Here is a 24,987-nt window from a genome sequence, read left to right as displayed (position 1 = left end):
AACATAGGCAGCACACAAACACAGTCATTAGTTAAAGCAGAGCTGTTTCTGAGCACAGGTTTGCAAGAGCAAGGGAGGATTGAGCCCACCAGGAGTGCTGCAGGTTCTGCATGGGACAGCAATGTGGGCAAAAGAGCCAAGGGTAGCCTGGAGTGCATCAAGAAAAATGTGGCCAGCAGGGCTAGGGAGGTTCTTCTGCCCCTCTGCTCTGCCCTGGTGAGACCACACTTGGAATACTGTGTCCAGTTTGGGGGTCCCCAGTTCAGGAGAGACAAGGAAATGCTGGAGAGAGCCCAGTGGAGAGCCACGAGGATGCTTAGAGGATTTGAGCATTGCCCATATGGAGAGAGACTGAGAGCCCTGGGGCTGTTTAGCCTGGAGAAGAGAAGGCAGAGAGGGGATCTGATCACATATCTGAGGGGTGGGTGCCGAGTGAATGGGGCCAAGCTCTTTTTGGTGGTGCACAGTAAGAAGACAAGGAACAACAAGGAACCTCAACATGAGAAGAAACTTCTTTACAGAGCCCTGGAGCTGGCTGCTCAGAGAATTGGTGGAGTCTCCTTCTCTGCAGACCTTCAAAACCCACCTGGATGCATTCCTGGGTGGACTACCCTAGATGATCCTGCTTTTGGCAGGGGGAGGGTGGACTGGATGAGCTCTGGAGGTCCCTTCCAGCCTCTTAATGCTCCGTGACTCTGTGAAAGGCAGCTGCAGTTACAACTCAGACTGCTGGAATAAAGAGTTTCCCTGGAGGAAGCCTGACTGGAGCTATAAACATCTCTGTCCTCCAAGGGAAATCAGCAGCCCCTCCTCTGCCAAGCTGCTGCACCCCCATCAAAAGCCTCTTGTGTTCCAGGCAGACGTAAGGGAAGCCTGAAGGGCTTACATGGGCTTGAATGTCCCTTATGTGTCCTGTGCAGAGGAGCAACTGTTTCATTTTCCTCCTTCAAGAGCTGTTTAAGAAGGGGCTTGAGGAAGCTGTGAACTCATCTCATTCCTGAATGACCTTTTACATCTACTGGCAAGGAATCAGGAGCTGGGCAGAGGGGCACTTGGGGGGACACAGTCTCAAGTTGTGCCAGGGGAAGTACAGGCTGGATGTGAGGAGGAAGTTCCTGGCAGAGAGAGTGATTGGCATTGGAATGGGCTGCCCAGGGAGGTGGTGGAGTGGCTGTGGCTGGAGGTGTTGAAGCCAAGCCTGGCTGGGGCACTTAGTGCCATGGTCTAGTTCACTGGATAGGGCTGGGGGATAGGTTGGGCTGGCTGAGCTTGGAGCTCTCTTCCAACCTGCTTGATTCTATGATTCACTCACTCAGTGCTAGGGCTCAGCCTTTCCATTCACAGAATCACAGAATCAGGCAGGGCAGGAAGGGAGCACAAGGAGCAGGCAGTGCCAACCCCCCTGCCATGCCCAGGGACACCCTACCCTAGAGCAGGCTGCACACAGCCTCAGCCAGCCTGGCCTCAAACACCTCCAGCCATGGGGCCTCAACCCCCTCCCTGGGCAACCCATTCCAGCCTCTCACCACTCTCCTGCTCAACAACTTCCTCCTCCCCTCCAGCCTCACTCTCCCCACCTCCACCTTTGCTCCATTCCCCCCACTCCTGACACTCCCTCACAGCCTCAAAAGTCCCTCCCCAGCTTTTTTGGAGCCCCCTTCAGATCCTGGAAGGCCACAAGAAGGTCCCCTGGGAGCCTCCTCTGCTCCAGCCTGCACAGCCCCAATTCTTTCAGGCTGTGCTCACAGCAGAGCTGCTGCAGCCTCTCAGCATCCTCCTGGCCCTGCTCTGGACACTCTCCAGCATCTCCACAGCCCTCTTGGCCCAGGGGCTCCAGAGCTGGATGCAGCACTCCAGGTGGGCTCTCAGCAGAGCACAGCAGAGGGGCAGAATCCCCTCCCTGGCCCTGCTGGCCACACTGCTGCTGCTGCAGCCCAGCCTCTGCTTGGCTTTCTGGGCTGCAAGTGCACACTGCTGGCTCCTGTGCAGCTTCTCCTCCAGCAGCACCCCCAAGTGCCTCTCCTCAGGGCTGCTCTCCAGCCTGGATTGCTGCTTGCCATTGCCTCACCTCAGCTGCAGGACCTTGCCCTTGCTCTTGTTGAACCTCCTGAGCTTGGCTTGTGCCCACCTCTGCAGCCTTCTCTTCTTACAAGAGAAACAAAGCTTTGGCTCAACATCTTCCTTAGCCCTCTCCAAGCACACTGACCTAGGTGGGTTTTCTCCCTGGTCATCAGACTTCAGAGTCAGACCTAAACCTGAAGATGCAGACTGCTGTTCAACAAAGAAAGCTGCTCCTAAGCCTGCCCTTAAAGCCACTCTCCTCTCCTCCTGCTGAGCCATGCCCACTGCAGGGAGTTCCCCAGCAGCAAGCAGCCTAAGCTACGACTTGCCCTGCATGCAGGAGGCAGAGCAGTTAATTACACCCAGCCTGAAGCACTGTTTTTTTGCTGTCACCTCCCATTTTTCTCCTATCCAATTTACTTCCAGAAGTGTCCATGGTGGTGTTGATTTTTTTTTCCAGTGAGGAACAAAAGGAAGTGAAAAATCCCAAACATTCCTTCTGCAGAGCAGCACTCTAAAGTGCAATAAAACCTGCTCTGGAGTTAAACAAGAAAGAGGTGTGGACGTTTTCCAGCCTCCACCTCTACAGGCAAGGAAAGAGCTGCTCTTTCCCACCTTCCCCTCTACCTCCAGAAAGGAAAACACCTAAAAGGAAGAGATCTCCTGCAGGAGACTGAGGAAAACCACAGGGAATTGAAATCAGTTTAGTTTGAACCAAATCTTGCTCAGATCTTTGTGTTTTGGTGAGAGGAGACAGAGTCATTGGCATGAAAGATCTCCTCCCTCTCCTGAGCTAAGCAGAGGTAAAATTCAGTGTGACAGCAAAGCAGCAGCATGGAATAGGAGCAAATCAACTCCAACCTTGCACTGCCCCAGTTCCCACTTGGCTTTAATTCCTCTCCAAGGACAAACCCTGGCTGGTTTGGCACGAAGCTGCCTGTTCAGCTCCTTCACCTGAGTCTGATTTGTTGATTTGAGGACAAACCCTGGCTGGTTTGGCACGGAGCTGCCTGTTCAGCTCCTTCACCTGAGTCTGATTTGTTGATGTGAGGACAAACCCTGGCTGGTTTGGCACGGAGCTGCCTGTTCAGCTCCTTCACCTGAGTCTGATTTGTTGATGTGAGGACAAACCCTGGCTGGTTTGGCACGGAGCTGCCTGTTCAGCTCCTTCACCTGAGTCTGATTTGTTGATGTGAGGACAAACCCTGGCTGGTTTGGCACGGAGCTGCCTGTTCAGCTCCTTCACCTGAGTCTGATTTGTTGATGTGAGGACAAACCCTGGCTGGTTTGGCACGGAGCTGCCTGTTCAGCTCCTTCACCTGAGTCTGATTTGTTGATCTGAGCACTCATTTAAGATTACAATCAAAAGCAAGAGGCAGCCAGAAAGGAAATCACCTCTCTCCCCTTTTCCTCCTGATGCAATCTCTCTCCCTCTGCCTGGCATTTCCACAGCGGGCATCCTTACCTCCCAACAGGGCTGTCACCACCTGATCCTCGAGCCTGCAGCCCATTAGGCACTGGTAGCAAAGCAGGAGCCAGAAGAGAGGCTCATTAATCATGTTCCATGTGACAGGAGGCCTACTTCTTATCTGCACCCCTTGAAAGCCCATCAGTTTCTGCTTCCCTCCTCGAGCAGCTGGGCTGACAGCAGCCCCCTGATCAGATTTCGGCTGCTGAGCCAGAAGCTGCCTAACTGGCACCCAGTGCCCTGCTCCCATTAGCCAAGGCTCCAGCCACACTGACCTTCTCCACCCCCAAAGGCAGCCAGGCATTGCCCCCAGCTCACCCACAGTCCAGCTCTTCTCTTTGGCCCAGTGTCTTACAAATGTCTTCACTGGCAGCTGCTCTACATCCTCAGAAGCTTCTCTACCAGGCAAAGAGGCAGGAATACAGGAGGCAGTGCAAGTTGGCCCAGGTAAGCCTCCCCTCCCCCCCCAAAATACCAATTTCTCTTTGTCCTGGAGGCTTTTGGTCATGTGGCACTAAAGGCTGATGGGGTAAGATCTTTCTTCAAGGCTCTTCTGGATGTTCCAGAGAAGCCTACCTCAGGGACACGACTCTGCATTCCCAGAGGAGTTGGGAGTGGAGCTGCTCAGTGCTCCCAAGCACTTGGGTTTCATCCAAGCATCACTTTCAGGTGTTGAAGGTGAGGTTCTGAAAAGCTCAGATCTCTTAACAGACACAGGACAGCTCAAGGGCTGACCTGCTGGAAAGCAGCTCCATGGGGCAGGACCTGAAAGTGATGGTGGACAAAGCAGCACTGTGCCCTCGTGGTCAAGAAGGAATCATAGAATCAACCTGGTTGGATGAGACCTCCAAGCTCATCCAGTCCAACCTAGCACCCAGCCCTATCCAGTCAACCAGACCATGGCACTAAGTGCCCCAGCCAGGCTTGGCTTGAAGACCTCAAGGGATGGTGCCTCCACCACCTCCCTGGGCAGCCCATTCCAGTGCCAATCACTCTCTCTGCCAGCAACTTCCTAACAACATCCAGCCTAGACCTCTCCTGGCACAGCTTGAGACTGTGTGCCCTTGTTCTGTTGCTGCTTGCCTGGCAGCAGAGCCCAACCCCAGCTGGCTACAGCCTCCCTGCAGGCAGCTGCAGGCAGCAATGAGCTCTGCCCTGAGCCTCCTCTGCTGCAGGCTGCACCCCCCCAGCTCCCTCAGCCTCTCCTCACAGGGCTGTGCTCCAGGCCCCTCCCCAGCCTTGCTGCCCTGCTCCAAACACCTTCCAGCACCTCAGCAGCTCTCTGCAATGCAGGAGCCCAGAGCTGGACACAGCACTGCAGGGGTGGCCTGAGCAGTGCTGAGCACAGGGGCACAAGAACCTCCCTTGTCCTGCTGCCCACACTGCTCCTGAGCCAGCCCAGGATGCCATTGGCTCTGCTGCCCACCTGGGCACTGCTGCCTCCTCTGCAGCTCCTCTCTGCCACCACCCCCAGCTCCCTCTCTGCCTGCCTGCTCTCAGCCACTCTGGCCCCAGCCTCTAGTGCTGCTTGGGGTTGTTGTGGCCAAAGTGCACAACCCTGCCCTTGGCCTTGTTCAGTCTCATCCCCTTGGCCTCTGCCCACCCATGCAGCCTGGCCAGGTCCCTCTGCAGGGCTCTGCTACCCTCCAACAGCTCCACAGCTGCTCCTAGCTTGGTGTCATCTGCAAACTGCTGCTGGACTCAGTCCCCTGCTCCAGAGCATCAATAAAGATGTTGAACAGGACTGTGCCCAGCACTGCTCCCTGGGGCACAGCACTGGTGCCAGCTGCCAGCTGGATGTGGCACCATTCACCACCACTCTCTGGGCCCTGCCCTCCAGCCAGTTCTTGATCCAGCACAGAGTGAATCTGCCCAAGCCAGGAGCTGCCAGCTGTGCCAGGAGCTGCTTGTGGCAGAGGTGCCAAAGACTTTGCTGCAGTCCAGGCAGACTCCATCCACAGCCTGCCCCACACTCACCAGGCAGGAACCTGATCAGAAAAGGAGCTCAGGTTGGTCAGGCAGGACCTGCCCTTCCTAACCCCATACCCACTGGGCCTGAGCCCTTGGCCAGCAATAGTCTCCTGAGGTGCATGAAAAAGAGTGTGGCCAGCAGGTCAAGGGAGGCTCTCTTCACCTTCTCCTCTGCCCTGATGAGGCCACACCTGGAGTCCTGTGCCCAGTTTTGAGCTCTTCAACTCAAGAGAGACAGGGAACTACTGGAAAGAATGAGGATGATGAGGGGACTGGGGCAGTGTCTCTGAGGAGAGGCTGAGAGATTTGGGACTTTTTAGTCTGGAAAAGACAAGACTGAGAAGGGATTTGATGAATAAGTATCTGAGGGCTGGCCCAGAGTAGGGGGGACAGGCTCTGCTCACTGCTCCCTGGGACAGGACAAGCAGCAGTGGATGGAAGCTGCAGCACAGGAGGTTTCAGCTCAGCACAAGGGGGAACTTCTTGCCTGGAAGGGTCCCAGAGCCCTGGTACAGGCTGCCCAGAGAGGCTGTGGAGTCTCCTTGTGTGGAGCCTTTCCAGGCCTGTCTGGATGTGTTCCTGTGTGATCTGTGCTAGATAGGATTGCCCTGCTCTGGCAGGGGGGGGTTGGACTGGATGATCTCCTTGGGTCCTTTCCAACCCCTACCATCCTGTGCACAAACATCTGCCCAGCACCACTTGGCCTACAGATGAAAGGTTCCATCAGCAAATGCTTTTGTCAGTGCCCTTCATTTGTGCCATTTCCACCTCTCAAACGTGCAAGGCAGGGCACACAACAGCAGGAAAACATTAAAACCCCAGAGCCAGGCTCACAAAGCCCTTTTCTGTCTATACACACATGAAAAACAAACTCCCCCACCCCCCCCAGACAGAATGGGTAAACCATCTGGGAAAACTAAGGTCAGGCAGAAGGGGGGGGGGGGAGGAAAACAACCTTGAACAAAATTAGAGCTGGACAATTGGAAGGCATTTTATGAGGTCTTCACAAAAGGCAGTGCTGCAAATGAACAGAAGCAGCTTCCCTGGCTAAGGAGCCTCTGCTACGGCTGCTTGGTGCCCAGCAGAGCTTTCCTTTGGTGCTGCCCAGCCTGCCAGGGCAGCAAACAGTGCCCACTGCTCCAGCTGCCCTCCTGGAGAAGCATAGAAGCAGGCAAGGTTGGAAGGGAGCACAAGGAGCAGGCAGTGCCAACCTCCCTGCCATGCCCAGGGACACCCTACCCTAGAGCAGCCTGACCACAGCCTCAGCCAGCCTGGCCTCAAACACCTCCAGCCATGGGGCCTCAACCCCCTCCCTGGGCAACCCATTCCAGCCTCTCACCACTCTCCTGCTCAACAACTTCCTCCTCCCCTCCAGCCTCACTCTCCCCACCTCCATCTTTGCTCCATTCCCCCCACTCCTGACACTCCCTCACAGCCTCAAAAGTCCCTCCCCAGCGTTTTTGGAGCCCCCTTCAGACCCTGCAAGGCCACCAGAAGGTCCCCTGGGAGCCTCCTCTGCTCCAGCCTGCACAGCCCCAACTCTTTCAGGCTGTGCTCACAGCAGAGCTGCTGCAGCCTCTCAGCATCCTCCTGGCCCTGCTCTGGACACTCTCCAGCATCTCCACAGCCCTCTTGGCCCAGGGGCTCCAGAGCTGGATGCAGCACTCCAGGTGGGGTCTCAGCAGAGCAGAGGGGCAGAATCCCCTCCCTGGCCCTGCTGGCCACACTGCTGCTGCTGCAGCCCAGCCTCTGCTTGGCTTTCTGGGCTGCAAGTGCTCACTGCTGGCTCCTGTGCAGCTTCTCCTCCAGCAGCACCCCCAAGTGCCTCTCCTCAGGGCTGCTCTCCAGCCTGGCACTGCCCAGCCTGCACTGCTGCTTGCCATTGCCTCCAGCCAGCTGCAGGACCTTGGCCTTGCTCTTGTTGGACCTCTTGAGCTTGGCTTGTGCCCACCTCTGCAGCCTGCCCAGCTCCCTCTGCATGGATCCTGCCCTCCAGCCTGGCTGCTGCAGCACACAGCTTGGTGTGGGCAGCAAACTTGCTGAGGTTGCACTCAGTGCCTCTGCCCATGGCACCCACAGAGATGCTGACCAAGCCTGGGGCCAGGACTGATCCCTGAGGGACTCTGCTTGTCCCTGGCCTGCACTTGCCCATGGAGCCATTGACAGCCACTCTTTGGGTGCAGCCATCAAGCCACTTCTGTATCCATCTCATGGTCCATCCATCTACTGGACTCCAATCAGCTCAGTTACTGCTCAGCCACAGACTTAGGTTGCCCAGAGAGGTGGCAGATGTCCCACATCCCTGGAACCATGCCAGGAGGATGTTGGGAGGGCTGCAATAACCTCTCTGGATATTAGGAACAACTCTGGATGTTGGGAACAACTCTTCTGCATGTTGGAAACAACTCCTGCACCGTGAGGGTGGTGGAATGCTGCAACAGGCTGCCCAGGGAGGTGGGTTGGGGCTCTGGGGATACTCAAGGGAAGGCTTGACAGGGCTCTGGGCAACCTGATCTAGCTGAGGATGCCCCTGCTGACTGCAGAGGAGCTTGGACTGTGTGGCCTTTGGAGGTCCCTTCCAATCCAGCCCATTCTGTCATCTCTCCAGGGTGCTCCATGTGGCACCTTGAAACCAGCCTCAAAGCTCTCACAGGAGCAACTCTGCTGGGAGCAACCAGCCCCAGATGTGAACAGACCATCTGCAGGAGGTGATGATGGCCTGGTGCCCTGCCAGGTGTCCTTAACCCAACAGGGGGGTGAGATGGGTGCCAAAGTGCCAGCTGCTGAGGAAAGTGTCCCCCCTGAAGGGATGGCTTTTGGAGGTCCCTTCCACTGTGAGACTGTGTGAAAGGGAAGGTGGAAGTGGTCCTGCAGCACCAGGGCATCAGAGAAGCCCTCTTGCAGGCCTGCTTCCAAGCTGGCCCTGCACACTACCTGCCCTCCTGCCTTGCTCTCTCCTCCTCATCTGCCCCTTCAATCAGACCCATTCACCTCAGCACAGCCCAGGAATAAAACAGCCAACAAAGGAAGGCTTACAGCTTTCCCCTCCTCTCCTCTCCTTGCAGCATTATTGCCACTGAAGGGGTCACTTTATCACTTGCAGCTGTGGTCACTGAGGGACAACCTGCTGTGCTCAAGAGGGCAGATGAGACCTGCACATTTGATCTGCATTAAGCCTGTTTCATGGCTTCACATTTCTAGGTGCATTCCTTGCAGCAGCACCAACAACCAAACCTTTTCATCCCCTCCCCAACCACTCAGTTCCATTTATCTTTCCACATCAGAGCTGCTGCTTTTACTGTGGGGTTAGTGTGTGTGTGTGTGGGGAGTTTGTGCCCCTAAAATCCATCAGCCCCCAAAGATCCTCCTCCCCCCAACATCTTTAAAGCAGCAATGTTTATTAGCAGGGCTGCTTTCCATCCCCCTTCAGACATGAGGTGCAAATTAAGTAGCTCTTCACACATAGCAGCTAAGAAACACAGCACTTTGCTCTCAGGTGGTTGGAGCCATCTCTGGGGGACTCTTTCAAGCAGCCTTGTTTGGTTTAAGATGTTTGTCTGGCACATGAAGTGAGGAGAAAGGAAAGCCTGAAGGGGTTTCTTATCCCAGCTTTGCTGGAGAAGCTCTCCCAGGATTTGTGAAGAGCCTGGAACAGGACAAAGTGAGGAACCAGAAAGCCAAGACCCTGCTGGAGAGGATAGCAGGGAGGAGAAAGTGAACAGGGCAGCTTCTGAAATAAAACAACCCTGGCAGGGCACAGGATCCTCTGCAGCTCAGATAAAGGAGAGAGGAGAAGCTGCCTCCTGGAGCTCAACCAGTTCTGCTTTCAACTTGACAAACCCCAGCTCCTTCTGCCCCTCTTCTCCAGAAGAAAATGGGTCGCCCTGGCCCTCTTCTCCTGAAGAAAGGGGTCCCCTGGCCCTCTTCTCCTGAAGAAAGGGGTCCTTTGGCCCTCTTCTCCTGAAGAAAATGGGTCCCCCTGGCCCTCTTCTCCTGAAGAAAGGGGTCCCCTGGCCCTCTTCTCCTGAAGAAAGGGGTCGTTTGGCCCTCTTCTCCTGAAGAAAATGGGTCCCCCTGGCCCTCTTCTCCTGAAGAAAGGGGTCCCCTGGCCCTCTTCTCCTGAAGAAAGGGGTCCTCTGGCCCTCTTCTCCTGAAGAAAGGGGTCCTCTGGCCCTCTTCTCCTGAAGAAAGGGGTCCTCTGGCCCTCTTCTCCTGAAGAAAGGGGTCCTCTGGCCCTCTTCTCCTGAAGAAAGGGGTCCTCTGGCCCTCTTCTCCTGAAGAAAGGGGTCCCCTGGCCCTCTTCTCCTGAAGAAAGGGGTCCCCTGGCCCTCTTCTGCAGCAAAAAGGGGTCCCCCTGGCCCTCTCCTCCAGGAGAAAGGGGTCCCCCTGGCCCTCTCCTCCAGGAGAAAGGGGTCCCCCTGGCCCTCTCCTCCAGGAGAAAGGGGTCCCCCTGGCCCTCTCCTCCAGGAGAAAGGGATCTCCTGGCCATTTCTTTACATTACAGCACCCCCAAAAGCAGATCCCCCAACTGCCTTGCTGCTGCCCTGCAATCAAGCCAGCTCCTCACAGCAGGGCCAACCATTTCCAGCCTCACCCTGGCTACCAGAGCTGAGGGCACTTCTCTCCCTAGTGGGTGCTGAGCTCTTAGATTTCCTTTTCAGCCTTCCAGCAAGGAAGAAAAGAAGGGAGCCTCCAGTAAACAAATACCCTTGGAAATGCCCAGCTGATTAAAAGCTCAACTGCTGCAGCAAGCAGCTGGTGAGCAGCTCAGCACCTGCACTGGGAGCAGCTCAATCACCTGCACTGGGAGCAGCTCAATTATAAATAATTAAAAGGTAATAGGCAGGAGGCACTGAAGTATTAAGCAGATTTCACTCTGGGTATCTGGAAGGTTCTGTTGCTGCCAATCCTCACCTCCCCCTTCTGATTATTGTCTGGCAAGTCAGCCCAGCCCTTGCACTGACATGGGAGCTCAGGTTAAGGCTGGCAAGGAAGCTAATCAAGCCTGCTTATGCCTCTGCACATGAAAGCCAGCCCCCAAAATAACCTCAAACTCAGCTCTCAGTTTGAATTGAGCTGACAAGAACAAAGCTCCAACTGCTGGAGAGTGAAAACTCACCCAGGGAAGCTGCCAGCTCCAGCCACACTAGGGAATAAAAAGAGACATGGGAGATGAGGAGCAACTGGAGAGGCACTTGGGGAAGCTTTCTGTGATCCAGTCAGCCACAGAGAGGGATGTATGCACTCAGCACTGCTCAGGCCATCCCTGGAGTGCTATGTCCAGTTCTGAGCTCCTGCATTGCAGAGCGATGCTGAGGTGCTGGAAGGTGTTTGGAGAAGGGCAGCAAGGCTGGGGAGGGGCCTGGAGCACAGCCCTGTGAGGAGAGGCTGAGGGAGCTGGGGGGGTGCAGCCTGCAGCAGAGGAGGCTCAGGGCAGAGCTCATTGCTGCCTGCAGCTGCCTGCAGGGAGGCTGTAGCCAGCTGGGGTTGGGCTCTGCTGCCAGGCAGCCAGCACCAGAAGAAGGGGACCCAGGCTGAAGCTGTGCCAGGGCAGGTCTGGGCTGGCTGTGAGGAGGAAGTTCCTGGCAGAGAGAGTGATTGGCACTGGAATGGGCTGCCCAGGGAGGTGGTGGAGTGGCTGTGGCTGGAGGTGTTGCAGCCAAGCCTGGCTGGGGCACTTAGTGCCATGGTCTGCTTGGTTGGGCAGGGCTGGGTGCTAGGTTGGGCTGGCTGAGCTTGGAGCTCTCTTCCAACCTGCTTGAGTCTGATTCTGTGTGAGGATGCAAGCTTCAGAAGACAACCAGAAGTAAGTCCCTAGCTCCAAGTCAGAGAACTTCCAAATAGGTGAGACTGAGATGCTGCAGCTCCATGCTTAGAGCAGCCTCTCAATATTTGCAGGGCGGGGTACAGGGGAGCTGGAGAGGGACTTTATACAAAGGCATGGAGTGAGAGGATGAGGGATGATGGCTTCCAACTGGAAGAAGCTGGATTTAGGTTGAACATCAGGAAGAAATTCTTCCCCACGAGGTTGGTGAGGAACTGGAACAGATTTGCCCAGAGAAATTGTGGAGCTTCCAAGCCTGGAAGTGTTCCAAGCCAGGTTGGATGGGACCTCGAGCAATTTGGTCTAGTAAGAGGTGTCCTTGCCTGTGGCAGGATGATCTTTAGGGGCCTTTCCACTCTAAACTACTTTATGGGCAGAGGGGAGATTGAAACTAGATGGTAGGAAAGGGTTCTTTAGAGTGAGGGTGGTGAGAGACTGGCACAGGTTGAGAGTGGTGAGAGACTGGCACAGGTTGAGGGTGGTGAGAGACTGGCACAGGTTTCCCAGGGAGGTTGTGGAGCACAGAATCACCCAATGTGATCAAAGATCACATTGGGTGATTCTGTGCTCCACAACCTCCCTGGAGGTGCTCAGGACCAGCTTGGATGAGGCCTTGTGCAAGCTGTGCTAGCAGGAGGTGTCCCTGCCCATGGCAGGGGTTTGGAACTGGCTGAGCTTTGAGGTCCCTTCCACCCTAAACCATTCTATGACTCTCCAGGCACAACTTTGCTGGCCACAGCTCTTCCAACCTGGCTTCTTAGGTCCTGCTCACTCAGAGGCCATTGTGCTGTGAGGGGAGGAAGGGTCCTCTTCATGCCTATGGCAGGGGAGTTAGAACTGGCTGAGCTTTGAGGTCCCTTCCACCCCAAACCATTCCATGATTTACAAACCAGAGATGTTCCATGATGTGTTTTACACAGCACCACGTTTCTACCACTAACAGTTTGCAACGAGTGACCTGAACTCAGCTAATTAGGGGACATCAAAACACCTGTGTGGACATCCCTTCAACTCAAACACCAGCTCAGGAGAGATTGCCAGCACAGGGGAGGAACGGAAAGAACTCTGTGCTGCTGCAATCTGTGCTCCTGGCACTCAAGCTGCACAAAACTACTGAAAACAAAGAGCTGCCACACTGGGAATGTCCAGGAAAATGTGGCTTGGGCTCTCTTTTGCCAGGGCCCACTGCTCCTGGGGGCACTGATGCTCAGCTTCCACCTGCCAACAAAGCCAAACACGAGATAAAGATGGATGAGGAGCAAAGGCTTTGAGATTGAAACCGGAGATTAGGAAGAAGTTGTTCCAGTGAGGTTGGGAAGACACTGGCACAGGTTACCCAGGGAGGCTGTGGATGCCCCCCCTCACTGGAGATGTTCAAGGCCAGGCTGGATGAGTCCTTGAGCAGCCTGGTCTGGGGGAAGGTGTCTCTGTCCATGGCAAGGGTGGGGGTGGAACTGGCTGATCTTTAAGGTCCCTTCCAACTCAAACCGTTCTGTGAAGCTATGTGGAAACCAGGGAATTCCCAGGGGTTCAAATATCCTTAGGGAAACCAGGTTCCATGGGCACTTCAGTGCATGGACAAGGAGTATTAGGTAGGAAAGCAAACAACTGGTGTGTGTGAAATGAAGTTAGAGGGCAGAGTCCTTTCCTGCTGCCCTCCTTATCACTCAAGGCAAATACTCTCAAGCCTTACCGCCGCTCTTCCAGCTGATCTGCAAGTTCAAGGGCAGGAGTTGGGTCTTTCAACCTCAAAAGGGAAGAATGCAAGTGGCAGTAGCATCCCTCCACCCCCTTTTCCCCTGCTGAGGTCACAGAAAGGCTCACTCACCCCTCTTCTGCATGAAGATGAAGAGGTCATCCAGGAACTCTTTCCGTTCAGGGTCGCTGTCCAGTTCATAGAGCTGGGGGGGGGGAAGAAAAAGCACAACCCAGAGTGAGACAGAAAATCAAGGCAGAACATCTGCCCCAGTGGCTGCTCTGCTGTTTGCACTGAAGGGCTGCAAGGCAGCCACAGGCCAAGAGGCAAAGCAAGGAAGCCAAAGCATCCCTGAAGGCTGCAGGAGAGACTCTGAGGTTCTCAGCTCTGATTCGCCTTGCTCAGGCCCCCAGCAGCTCCTCCAGGCACAGCTGAGATTGGTACCCTGAAGAGGACCTCAGCTCAGTTAACAGCACTGCTACAGAGCAGGGTTTGAAAGCACCTGAAAGCAAAGGGGAGAGGGAAGTATTAAGCTGGAGAGAAGGAGGAGACAACTAAAAGGAAGATGCCAGCAGTTCAGGGCACAGATGAGTGAGTCACAGCTTTGAGGCAGCAGGGAAGGAAACTTCTCTGCAGCTTCTCTCAGCCTCATGATTCCCTCCTTCAAGGGTTGTCACATAAGTGCCAAACTCCAAGTGCCTTGAAGGAAGAGATGAAAGGACTGAGCTTTCCTGTAGCTACTAAAGCCTGGCAGGAAAAAGCTCCTTTAAAAGAAGCCAAAAAAGCCTTCAGGAGGCAAAAAAAGAATAATCAGAAACCAGCCTGGAACCATTTTGCTGCACAAATCATTTTAGCAAAAGGCTGCAAACCATAAGGGCTGAGAACAGAAGTTCCCCTGGCAGCTGATTCCAGAGGAGATGGCTGTGAGGCCATCCAGAGAGCCCTGGGCACAGAGCTGGGCACAGAGGAACCCAGTGAGGTTCAACAAGGCCAAGTGCAGAGTCCTGCACCTGGGGAGGGAGAACAAACTGCAGCAGGACAGGCTGGGAGGTGACTGCTGGAGAGCAGCCCCAAGGAGAGGGAGCTGGGGGTGCTGGGGGAGAGCATCCCTGGCACAGCAATGTGCCCTGGGGGCCAAGAGGCCAATGGGGTCCTGGGGGGCATTCAGCAGAGTGTGGCCAGCAGATGCAGGGAGGTTCTCCTGCCCCTCTGCTCTGCCCTGCTGAGACCTCATCTTGAGCACTGCCTTCAGTTTGGGGCTCCCCAGTTGCAGAGGGACAGGAACTGCTGGAGAGGGTCCAGCAGAGGGCTGAGGATGATGAGGGGACTGGAGGACATGGCTGATGAGGAGAGGCTGAGGGCCCTGGGGCTGCTTAGTCTGGAGAAGGGAAGACTGAGAGGGGATCTAATAAATGTTGATAAGTACCTGAGGGCTGTCAGGAGGGGGGGACAGGCTCTGCTCACTGCTCTCTGGGACAGGACAAGCAGCAGTGGATGGAAGCTGCAGCACAGGAGGTTCCAGCTCAGCACAAGGGGGAACTTCTTGCCTGGAAGGGTCCCAGAGCTCTGGCACAGGCTGCCCAGAGAGGTTGTGGAGTCTCCTTGTGTGGAGCCTTTCCAGGCCTGTCTGGATGTGTTCCTGTGTGCCCTGAGGTAGATTCTGTGGTCCTGCTCTGGCAGGGGGGGTTGGACTGGATGATCTCCTTGGGTCCCTTCCAACCCCTACCATCCTGTGAGCCTGAGGGGCAGCAGATGCTAGCTTTGTCCACTGATTTTTCCAAAGGCACAGGCATGAGTATCATCTTGATGAGAAAACCAATCTGATTTTCACCTACTGAGAAGCCTGAGAGGCCACAAAGTGAGAGGTGAAAAGGGCTGAAGTCAATCTCTCACTGAGGATATAGAACAAGAGAGAAGTTAAGAGGAAAGAATTCAATTCCTTCTCTCTTTGGAGCTGAGGGAAGTATCTCTGCAGGGAATTTTGTGTGGGTTGGAGCTGCTCTTGTAGGGCAGCAGGGCAAAAAAAAAGAAAAGGAAAAGATTCATTCATAGAATGGTTTAGATTGGAAGGGATCCTCAAGGATCAGCCAGTTCCAACCCCCTGCTATAAGCAGGGACACTTCCCACTAGAACAGGTTGCTCAAGGCCTCATCCAAGCTGGTCCTGAACATCTCCAGGGAGGTTGTGGAGCACAGAATCACCCAATGTGATCTTTGATCACATTGGGTGATTCTGTGCTCCACAACCTCCCTGGGCAACTTGTTCCAGTGTCTCACCACCCTCAACCTGTGCCAGTGTCTCACCACCCTCACTCCTAATATCCACTTTCAATCTCCCCTCTGCCACTTCAAACCCATTCCTCCTCGTCCTGTCACTTCAAGACCTTGTCAACAGTCCCTCCTCAGCCTTCCTCTTGCTATCTCTTCAGATACTGGAAGGGAAATGGGTGCTGCTAACTAGTCCAAAAGAAGAGAGGCTTTTGAGGCTCCCTCCTTGGGAAGCTCTGTGCTTTTGCCACCAAGCAGTGGTGTCATTGCAGAGCAATCAGCTGCACCTTTGCCCAAAGAGGCAGTTTGGTTTGAAATGAATTCTTCTGCCTGAGGGTGACACTCAGCTGTCATGTTCAAATCCAGGAGCAGAGCTCTTCTAACCAAGGCCAAGAAATGAAATCCCCTTCCCTCAGCTGCAGAAGGCATTGAGTGATGCTCTCAGTGTCAAAAGTCTGCTTAGTAAAGCTTAGCTCAAGCTATTTCCAGCGAGCAAAGGCAATAACCTAACAAAATAGCAGGTTGGGAGGCAGCAGGCTGCAAGGGAAGAACAGTAAGGGCTCCACAGTCAGTCAGGGGAAGGATTTTCACCCCTCAGGTTGCCCCTTCCCCACATTCTCCAGCACCAACCTTGGCAAAGTCTCGGGAGATCTCTCTTCCTCTGCATCCGTCCCCTTCGTCGCTCCAGCTCACGCTGCCGTTCTGGGGAGAGAAAGAGAAGGCTGAGAGGCTGCCCAGGGAGAGAAACACAGAATGCTTCAGGTTGGAAGGGACCTCAAAGATCAGCCAAGCCCTGTGAGCAAAGGCTGAGGAGCTGGGGGGGTGCAGCCTGCAGCAGAGGAGGCTCAGGGCAGAGCTCATTGCTGCCTGCAGCTGCCTGCAGGGAGGCTGTAGCCAGCTGGGGTTGGGCTCTGCTGCCAGGCAGCCAGCAGCAGAAGAAGGGGACCCAGGCTGAAGCTGTGCCAGTGGAGGTCTGGGCTGGCTGTGAGGAGGAAGTTCCTGGCAGAGAGAGTGATTGGCACTGGAATGGGCTGCCCAGGGAGGTGGTGGAGTGGCTGTGTCTGGAGGTGTTGCAGCCAAGCCTGGCTGGGGCACTTAGTGCCATGGTCTGGTTGGTTGGGCAGGGCTGGGTGCTAGGTTGGGCTGGCTGAGCTTGGAGCTCTTTGCCAGCCTGCTTCATTCTATGATATAGTTCCAACTCCCTGCCATAGGCAGGCACACCTCCCACTAGAAAAGGTTGCTCAAGGCTTCATGCAACCTGGCCTTGAATACTTACAGGGAGGGACCAGCCACAACCTCCCTGGGCAACCTGTGCCAATGTCTCACCATCCTCAACCTGTGCCAGGGTCTCACCACCCTCAACCTGTGCCAGGGTCTCACCACACTAACTCTAAAGAACCCATTCCTAACATCCACTTTCAATCTCCCCTCTGCCACTTCCAACCCATTCCTCCTCCTCCTCCTCTCATTCCCAGACCTTGTCAATAGTCCCTCCCCAGCCTTCCTGCAGCCCCCTTCAGACCCTGTAAGGCCACTCCAAGGTCTCCTCCAAGCCTTCTCCTCTCCAGGCTGCACAGCCCCAACTCTCTCAGCCTGTGCTCACAGCAGAGCTGCTGCAGCCCTCTCAGCATCTTGGTGGCCTCCTCTGCACTGGCTCAAACACTTCCATGTGCTGCTTGTGCTGGGGGCTCCAGAGCTGCCCCCAGGAGTGCAGGTGGGGTGTGAGGAGAGTAGAGCCAAGGGGCAGAATCCCCTCCCTTGCCCTGTGCCCACACTGCTCTGGCTGCAGCCCAGCACAGGCTTGTGTCTGGGCTGCACATGCATTTTGGGGGCAAAAAGCCCACAGCAAAAGGCAGCTACTGCCTTAGAGCAACACGAGGGAACCATTTGTGCACTTGTTCCAGCACATTTGCCTGGAATCATGGAAATGGATTCATGGAATAGCAGGCTGGAAGAGACCTCAAGGATCTCTGCTGTTCAGCTCCAAAAGGCTAACTGGGATTTTAACCTCCCAGGTGACCACTAAGGGTAGAGGGAGAGAAGATTTTCAGAGGTTAAGGTTTTGCTTGCAGATGTGCTGCTGCTGCCAGGGAAAGCCAAACAACTCCACCAGTTGCCTTCCCTCACCTCTTCATCAGGAGGAGGCTTCCCCCAGCCTGCAGCAGAGGCTTTGATGTAATCATGCAATTGTTTAGGCTGGAAAAGACCTCTGAGATCAGAGCCCAGGTATGAACCCAGCACTGCCAAGGCCACCTTTAATCCTTGTCCCCCAGCACCACATCCATGTAGCTTTTGACTGCCTCCAGGGATGGAGACTCCACCACTTCCCCAGGCAGCCTGGTCCAGGGCTTGACAACCCTCTAGAGATAAAAAAAACCTCTTTCCACCTGTCCAACCTAAACTTCCTCTGCTGCAACTTCAAGCCATTTCCTCCAGTCCTGTCACCTGTCACCTGGGAGAAGAGACCAAGCCCCACCTGGCTCCAACCTCCTTTCAGGGAGCTGTAGAGAGCAATGTTCAGCCTCTTTATCTCCAGGCTGAACAACTCCAGCTCCCTCAGCTGCTCCTCCCCAGCCCTGTTCTCCAGATCCTTTCCCCAGCTTTGCTGCCCTTCTCTGGACCAGCTCCAGCCCTTCAATGTCCTTCTTGGAGTGAGTGGCCCAAAACTGAACCTAATACATGAGCTATGGCCTCACCAGTGCCAAGTGCAGGAACACAATCCCTGGCCACACTCTTGCTGATCCAGGCCAGGACGCTGCTGGGCACACTCTGGCTCATCTTCAACCTCATATAATGATGTCCAACCAGAAGTGCTGCTTCTCCTCTCTCCACAGCATCTTCTTCCTCAAGCACACATCCCTAGAACTCCTTGTGGTACCCAAGCAACTTCCCTTCTGTTTATTAGATGACACCAACCAACACTTGGAAATACAAACCCTGAGCATGCTGAAGAAAGAGGGAAATAATCCCACTGGGAAGCTTCTTGCTAAGCCAGGACCCTTCCTCCTGGAAGCTCCTGGCTGTGGATTTTCTCCACAGAAATGGAAAGCTCAGCTTTGCTGGATTAAGGTTTATTCCTCTTAAGCATTAAAAGGATTACACCAGTTAGGGCCATTCTGAAGTGATCACTGAGGCTGAAAAAAAAATCAGCTTCTGGCTGTACAGTTGGACCAAAACCAGAAAGAATGAGTCTGAAATATGTTTAAGTATCTTTAAGCTTCATAAAGCAGAGCAAGGGGTCCAGAACCACTCAAGAGAACAACCAAATCCAAGGTAGTGAGAGACCTGGAGCTGCTCAGAGGGAGAGACCTGGGGCTGCTCAGAGGGAGAGACCTGGGGCTGCTCAGAGGGAGAGACCTGGGGCTGCTCAGAGTGAGAGACCTGGAGCTGCTCAGAGTGAGAGACCTGGAGCTGCTCAGAGTGAGAGACCTGGAGCTGCTCAGAGTGAGAGACCTGGAGCTGCTCAGAGTGAGAGACCTGGAGCTGCTCAGAGTGACAGACCTGGGGCTGCTCAGAGTGACAGACCTGGGGCTGCTCAGAGTGACAGACCTGGGGCTGCTCAGAGTGACAGACCTGGGGCTGCTCAGAGTGACAGACCTGGGGCTGCTCAGAGTGACAGACCTGGGGCTGCTCAGAGTGAGAGACCTGGGGCTGCTCAGAGTGAGAGACCTGGGGCTGCTCAGAGTGAGAGACCTGGGGCTGCTCAGAGTGAGAGACCTGGGGCTGCTCAGAGTGACAGACCTGGGGCTGCTCAGAGTGACAGACCTGGGGCTGCTCAGAGTGACAGACCTGGGGCTGCTCAGAGTGACAGACCTGGGGCTGCTCAGAGTGACAGACCTGGGGCTGCTCAGAGTGACAGACCTGGGGCTGCTCAGAGTGACAGACCTGGGGCTGCTCAGAGTGACAGACCTGGGGCTGCTCAGAGTGACAGACCTGGGGCTGCTCAGAGTGACAGACCTGGGGCTGCTCAGAGTGAGAGACCTGGGGCTGCTCAGAGTGAGAGACCTGGGGCTGCTCAAAGTGAGAGACCTGGGGCTGCTCAGAGTGAGAGACCTGGAGCTGCTCAGAGTGAGAGACCTGGAGCTGCTCAGAGTGAGAGACCTGGGGCTGCTCAGAGTGAGAGACCTGGGGCTGCTCAGAGTGAGAGACCTGGGGCTGCTCAGAGTGAGAGACCTGGAGCTGCTCAGAGTGAGAGACCTGGGGCTGCTCAGAGTGAGAGACCTGGGGCTGCTCAGAGTGAGAGACCTGGGGCTGCTCAGAGTGAGAGACCTGGAGCTGCTCAGAGTGAGAGACCTGGGGCTGCTCAGAGTGACAGACCTGGAGCTGCTCAGAGTGAGAGACCTGGAGCTGCTCAGAGTGAGAGACCTGGAGCTGCTCAGAGTGACAGACCTGGGGCTGCTCAGAGTGAGAGACCTGGAGCTGCTCAGAGTGAGAGACCTGGGGCTGCTCAGAGTGACAGACCTGGGGCTGCTCAGAGTGAGAGACCTGGGGCTGCTCAGAGTGACAGACCTGGGGCTGCTCAGAGTGAGAGACCTGGGGCTGCTCAGAGTGAGAGACCTGGAGCTGCTCAGAGTGAGAGACCTGGAGCTGCTCAGAGTGACAGACCTGGGGCTGCTCAGAGTGAGAGACCTGGAGCTGCTCAGAGTGAGAGACCTGGGGCTGCTCAGAGTGACAGACCTGGGGCTGCTCAGAGTGAGAGACCTGGGGCTGCTCAGAGTGAGAGACCTGGGGCTGCTCAGAGTGAGAGACCTGGGGCTGCTCAGAGTGAGAGACCTGGGGCTGCTCAGAGTGAGAGACATGGGGCTGCTCAGAGTGAAAGGAGAACGCTGAGAGGGGATCTGATCAACACCTATCAATATCTGAGGGGTGGGTGGCAGGAGGAAGGTGCCAGGCTTTGAAGTGGTGCCCACTGATAGCATAAAGAACAACAAGTACAAGCCAGAACCCAGGAGGACACAACATGAGGAGCCAAATCTTTGGTGTGAGGGTGCCAGAGCCTTGCAGCAAGCTGCCCAGAGAGGTTGTGGAGTCTCCTTCTCTGAAGACCCTCCAAATCCACCTGGATTTATCCCTGTGTGGCCTGCCCTGGATGATCCTCCTTTGGCAGAGGGGTTGAACTGGATCACCTCTGGAGGTTCCCTTCCAACCCCTAACGTTCTGAGACTCTATGCCAAGCCTGTCCTGCTAAGCACAGCATCCCTAAGCAGAGAGAACAGCACTGGAGACAGCAAGAGGGTCCAGCACAGAGGCACAGCCTGTCCTGCTAAACACAGCATCCCTAAGCAGAGAGGAGAGCACTGGAGACAGCAAGAGGGTCCAGCACAGAGGCAAAGCCTGTCCTGCTAAGCACAGCATCCCTAAGCAGAGAGAACAGCACTGGAGACAGCAAGAGGGTCCAGCACAGGGGCAGAGGAAAAAGGGAGGTGAATTAGAGAGGTGGCCCCCACATCTGAAAGCTCAGAGGCATCTGGTTGTGACACACACATTGAATTAGAAAGATGAGCAGCTCCTTGTCAAGGCCAGGCAAAGCTTTCCCCCTTCCAACCCCACTGCACTGAGCTTGCCTTAATGCCTGCTGATTTAGTTTGAGCCAGTAATTCCTGCTGGAAAGTCAATTATCCAGTGAGTCCCATCAGCTGAAAGATATTTAATGGGGGGGAGGGATTATTGCCACTTCTGTTATGTCAGCTGTTTATTGCAGCAGATCAATTCCCAACCCTCCCTCCCACCCCAGGAAGAGATCTGAAGCTTGAGGGGGGGTGGTGGTGGTGGTAGAGGGAAGGAGGTTTGTTCCTGGGAGGATTCATGGGGGTGGCCTTTGCTAGCAGAGATTAAAATCGAGTTGGGGGCTTTTTGTTTTGCTAATTACACTCAGGACCAGCTGCTCCTGAAACCTCACAGAGCAACAGAGCTCTGTGGATACTCAGAGCAAATCTCTTCAGAAAGCAGCAGCTATTTCCCATCCTCAACTGAAAGAGAATCATAGGATGGGTTAGGTTGGAAGGGACCTCAAGGCTCAGCCAGTTCCAAGCCCCCCTGCTATAGGCAGGGACACCTCCTGCATGAACAGGCTGCTCAAGGCCTCATCCAAGCTGGTCCTGAGCACCTCCAGGGAGGTTGTGGAGCACAGAATCACCCAATGTGATCAAAGATCCAGGCCCCTCATCACCTCTGCTGCCTCCTTTCCAGTCCCCTCATCACCTCTGCAGCCTCCTTTCCAGGCCTCTCACCACCTCTGCAGCCTCCTTTCCAGTCCCCTCATCACCTCTGCAGCCTCCTTTCCAGTCCTCTCATCACCTCTGCAGCCTCCTTTCCAGTCCCCTCATCACCTCTGCAGCCTCCTTTCCAGTCCCCTCATCACCTCTGCAGCCCTTTCCAGTCCCCTCATCACCTCTGCAGCCCTTTCCAGTCCTCTCATCACCTCTGCAGCCTCCTTTCCAGTCCTCTCATCACCTCTGCAGCCCTTTCCAGTCCCCTCATCACCTCTGCAGCCTCCTTTCCAGTCCTCTCATCACCTCTGCAGCCCTTTCCAGTCCCCTCATCACCTCTGCAGCCTCCTTTCCAGTCCTCTCATCACCTCTGCAGCCCTTTCCAGTCCCCTCATCACCTCTGCAGCCTCCTTTCCAGCCCTCTCATCACCTCTGCAGCCCTTTCCAGTCCCCTCATCACCTCTGCAGCCTCCTTTCCAGCCCTCTCATCACCTCTGCAGCCCTTTCCAGTCCCCTCATCACCTCTGCAGCCTCCTTTCCAGTCCCCTCATCACCTCTGCAGCCCTTTCCAGTCCCCTCATCACCTCTGCAGCCTCCTTTCCAGTCCCCTCATCACCTCTGCAGCCCTTTGCAGTCCTCTCATCACCTTTGCAGCCCCTCTGTAGAGGCCTGGGCTGTCCCCTTCCTCAAGTTTGTGCTTGGGTTACCAATCTAGAGGGCAAAACTGTCTGTGAGGTTAACCTGGGTGCTGCCAGCAGCCAATCCCTTCTTTCACAGGCAACTTTGGGTCACGCTGAGAGCTTATTCCGCTACATTTGCAGGCAGGAAAGAGCAGAGGGCTTAAAGGAGACAAATCTCTGCTGCCAGTGGGTTTGAACTTGATGATATTTCCAGGAACAAAACTTTCCATGGGATTAAAGCTTCTCTAGGGAGTTTACTTGACCTGTTCTGTGGGATGAAAAAGAGTAATTAGGCAGGAATGGAGGTTGGAGAGAGAACAAGCAGAACGCAGAAGCTACTTTTCCTGACTCTCCAACCCCCAAACACTGAAGGGCACTGCAATAATGCTCCCCCCTCAACCCCTCCAAACAACCTGCTAAGTGAAAAGGAGCTTAAAGCTGCACTGAAGCCATCAAAGCTTGGCCATATGTCCAGAAAACTGGCAGAGATGGACATCACCTGGGGTGACACGGAGTGAGCCGAGGTGAGAGGCTGGAGGGGCTCAGCATTTCCTCCTGCACTGGCTGGAAAGGTTTAAAGCAGTTCCCACTGCCCAAAAGGAGCTCTCAGAAGAGAGAGAGACAGAGAGATAAGGAGAAGGTTATTCACTCACCCTCCTCCCTGTTGTAAACCAGCCAGGGGGGAGCACTGAGACGTGGGCTGCAGGGCCACAGAGGTTTGTTTTGGGTAGCAGAGTCTCTGAGCAGCCCAATCTGTCAGCTCAGCAGCCAGGGACTCAAGCTTTATTTGTTCAGAGACCACAATCCAAGCACCAACAGGCACTTTCCCAGGCCTCAGCTTTGATCTTGAGGCATTGCTTTGCTCACAGAGGGGCTGGCTCTGCTGCTGATATCTTTGGTTGTAGCCAAGGTCCCTGCCAGGGCTACGACCAAAGTTGCAGCAGCAGAGCAGTGCCCTGAGCACAGCTGGAATAGGAATAGGCACAGGAAAGAAGCTACTGACCCAAAAGGTGCTCCCAAATGGAGAAGAAAACACCATTTTGCACAGGTTTCAAGCTTCCTTTCTATTCCTCTCCAGCCAAGTTGCCCTCTGCTGAGAAGCCTCCCTCCCTATAAACAGCAGGAACCTGAGAAATCAATACATCCTCACAGGGCATTGAAAGACCTCTGGAAAAGCCTGGCAACAGCAGCAGGAAGGGGAGAGGAGGGTCAAAAAAACCCAAACAAGACACTGTTGAGACAGGCAAAGGACTTCTGCCTCTCCTCTCCACTCATTTGTGTCAAAGGGATTTGCTGAGGCTTGACAAAGCTGCAACCTTTCCTGCTTGCTCCTAGTTAAAGGTGGGAGGAACAGGGCAGGCTGTGCTTCAGCTTCTGCTGCAACACCAAGAGAAGGGTTGGCTACCTCCAGGGAGCCTTTCCCATGCTGCAGACACCTTGGAAGCCATCAAAGCTTCCTCCCCCTTTCCCCTCTGGGACCACCCTCCCCTTCCCTGAGAGGCTGCAGGAGCAATTCTATCTGCAGCTATTTTAGGATTACTCCCTAACCACCTGGAATATCTTATTAGAGGGAAGCTCAGATGTCCAGAGCAATTTTGGTTTCCAATCCCACATTCAAAAGCCAAAGCTTAACCCTGAGTTGCCAAGCCAGACAGAAAAGGGAAGGGACCAACTACCTTCCTGCTTCACCCAAATCCATTCACCCCCAGGACAAAACCCTTACAAACAAGCAGCCTAAAACCCCCTCCCTGCAGGACACCTACCTCTCAGCTGTCCCCTCCCAGCCACTAAAGAATCAAACCCCTCTGTTCAAATGACAATGTGCAAACCCAATAGCAAAGCAGCTCCTCCTCTCCTCCTCCAGTGGTGCCTGCACAAAGGGACATGGAGGAGGAAAGCAAAATGCTCCTTTTCCAGACCCTTTCTCCCTCCCTCTAGGTTGGTGGAGGTGTTTGAGAGGGGTTTTTGTGCAGGGGTTGGGTTGGAGAGGGGGTTCCATGCAGGGGTTGGGTTGGAGAGGGGGTTCCATGCAGGGGTTGGGTTGGAGAGGGGGTTCCATGCAGGGGTTGGGTTGGAGAGGGGGTTCCATGCAGGGGTTGGGCTGGAGAGGGGGTTCCATGCAGGGGTTGGGTTGGAGAGAGGGTTCCATGCAGAGGTTAGGTTGGAGAGGGGGTTCCATGCAGGGGTTGGGTTGGAGAGAGGGTTCAATGCAGGGGTTGGGTTGGAGAGAGGGTTCCATACAATCACAGACTCAACCAGGTTGGAAGAGACCTCTAAGATCATCCAGTCCATCCTATCACCCAGCCCTATCCAATCAGCTAGACCATGCAGGTGTTGTGTTGGAGAGGGGCTTGTATAGAATCATAGAATGAGGCAGGGCTGGAAGGGAGCACAAGGAGCAGGCAGTGCCAACCCCCCTGCCATGCCCAGGGACACCCTACCCTAGAGCAGCCTCACCACAGCCTCAGCCAGCCTGGCCTCAAACACCTCCAGCCATGGGGCCTCAACCCCCTCCCTGGGCAACCCATTCCAGCCTCTCACCACTCTCCTGCTCAACAACTTCCTCCTCCCCTCCAGCCTCACTCTCCCCACCTCCACCTTTGCTCCATTCCCCCCACTCCTGACACTCCCTCACAGCCTCAAAAGTCCCTCCCCAGCTTTTTTGGAGCCCCCTTCAGACCCTGCAAGGCCACAAGAAGGTCCCCTGGGAGCCTCCTCTGCTCCAGCCTGCACAGCCCCAACTCTTTCAGGCTGTGCTCACAGCAGAGCTGCTGCAGCCTCTCAGCATCCTCCTGGCCCTGCTCTGGACAC

The 24,987-nt window shown here is 55.0% G+C and overlaps 1 protein-coding gene across 1 annotated transcript in view; it reads right to left on the bottom strand.

Annotated features, from left to right (window-relative positions):
* The window catches only part of ARID3B (AT-rich interaction domain 3B), a 53,269-nt gene that overhangs the window by 16,609 nt on the left and 11,673 nt on the right, over positions 1 to 24,987 (bottom strand). The window contains exons 2-3 of the mRNA XM_064157262.1: positions 15,918 to 15,989; positions 13,153 to 13,225 (exon numbers count right to left, since the gene is read on the bottom strand). Of these exons, the coding sequence (XP_064013332.1) occupies positions 13,153 to 13,225; positions 15,918 to 15,989 (145 nt within the window). The remainder of the gene's footprint in view (positions 1 to 13,152; positions 13,226 to 15,917; positions 15,990 to 24,987) is intronic.

This window comes from Pogoniulus pusillus, chromosome 17 (genome assembly GCF_015220805.1).
Source record: "Pogoniulus pusillus isolate bPogPus1 chromosome 17, bPogPus1.pri, whole genome shotgun sequence".
NCBI lineage: Eukaryota > Metazoa > Chordata > Aves > Piciformes > Lybiidae > Pogoniulus > Pogoniulus pusillus.
The sequence above is the reverse complement of the archived record's forward strand: the minus strand, read 5'-3'. Positions and strand labels throughout refer to the sequence as shown.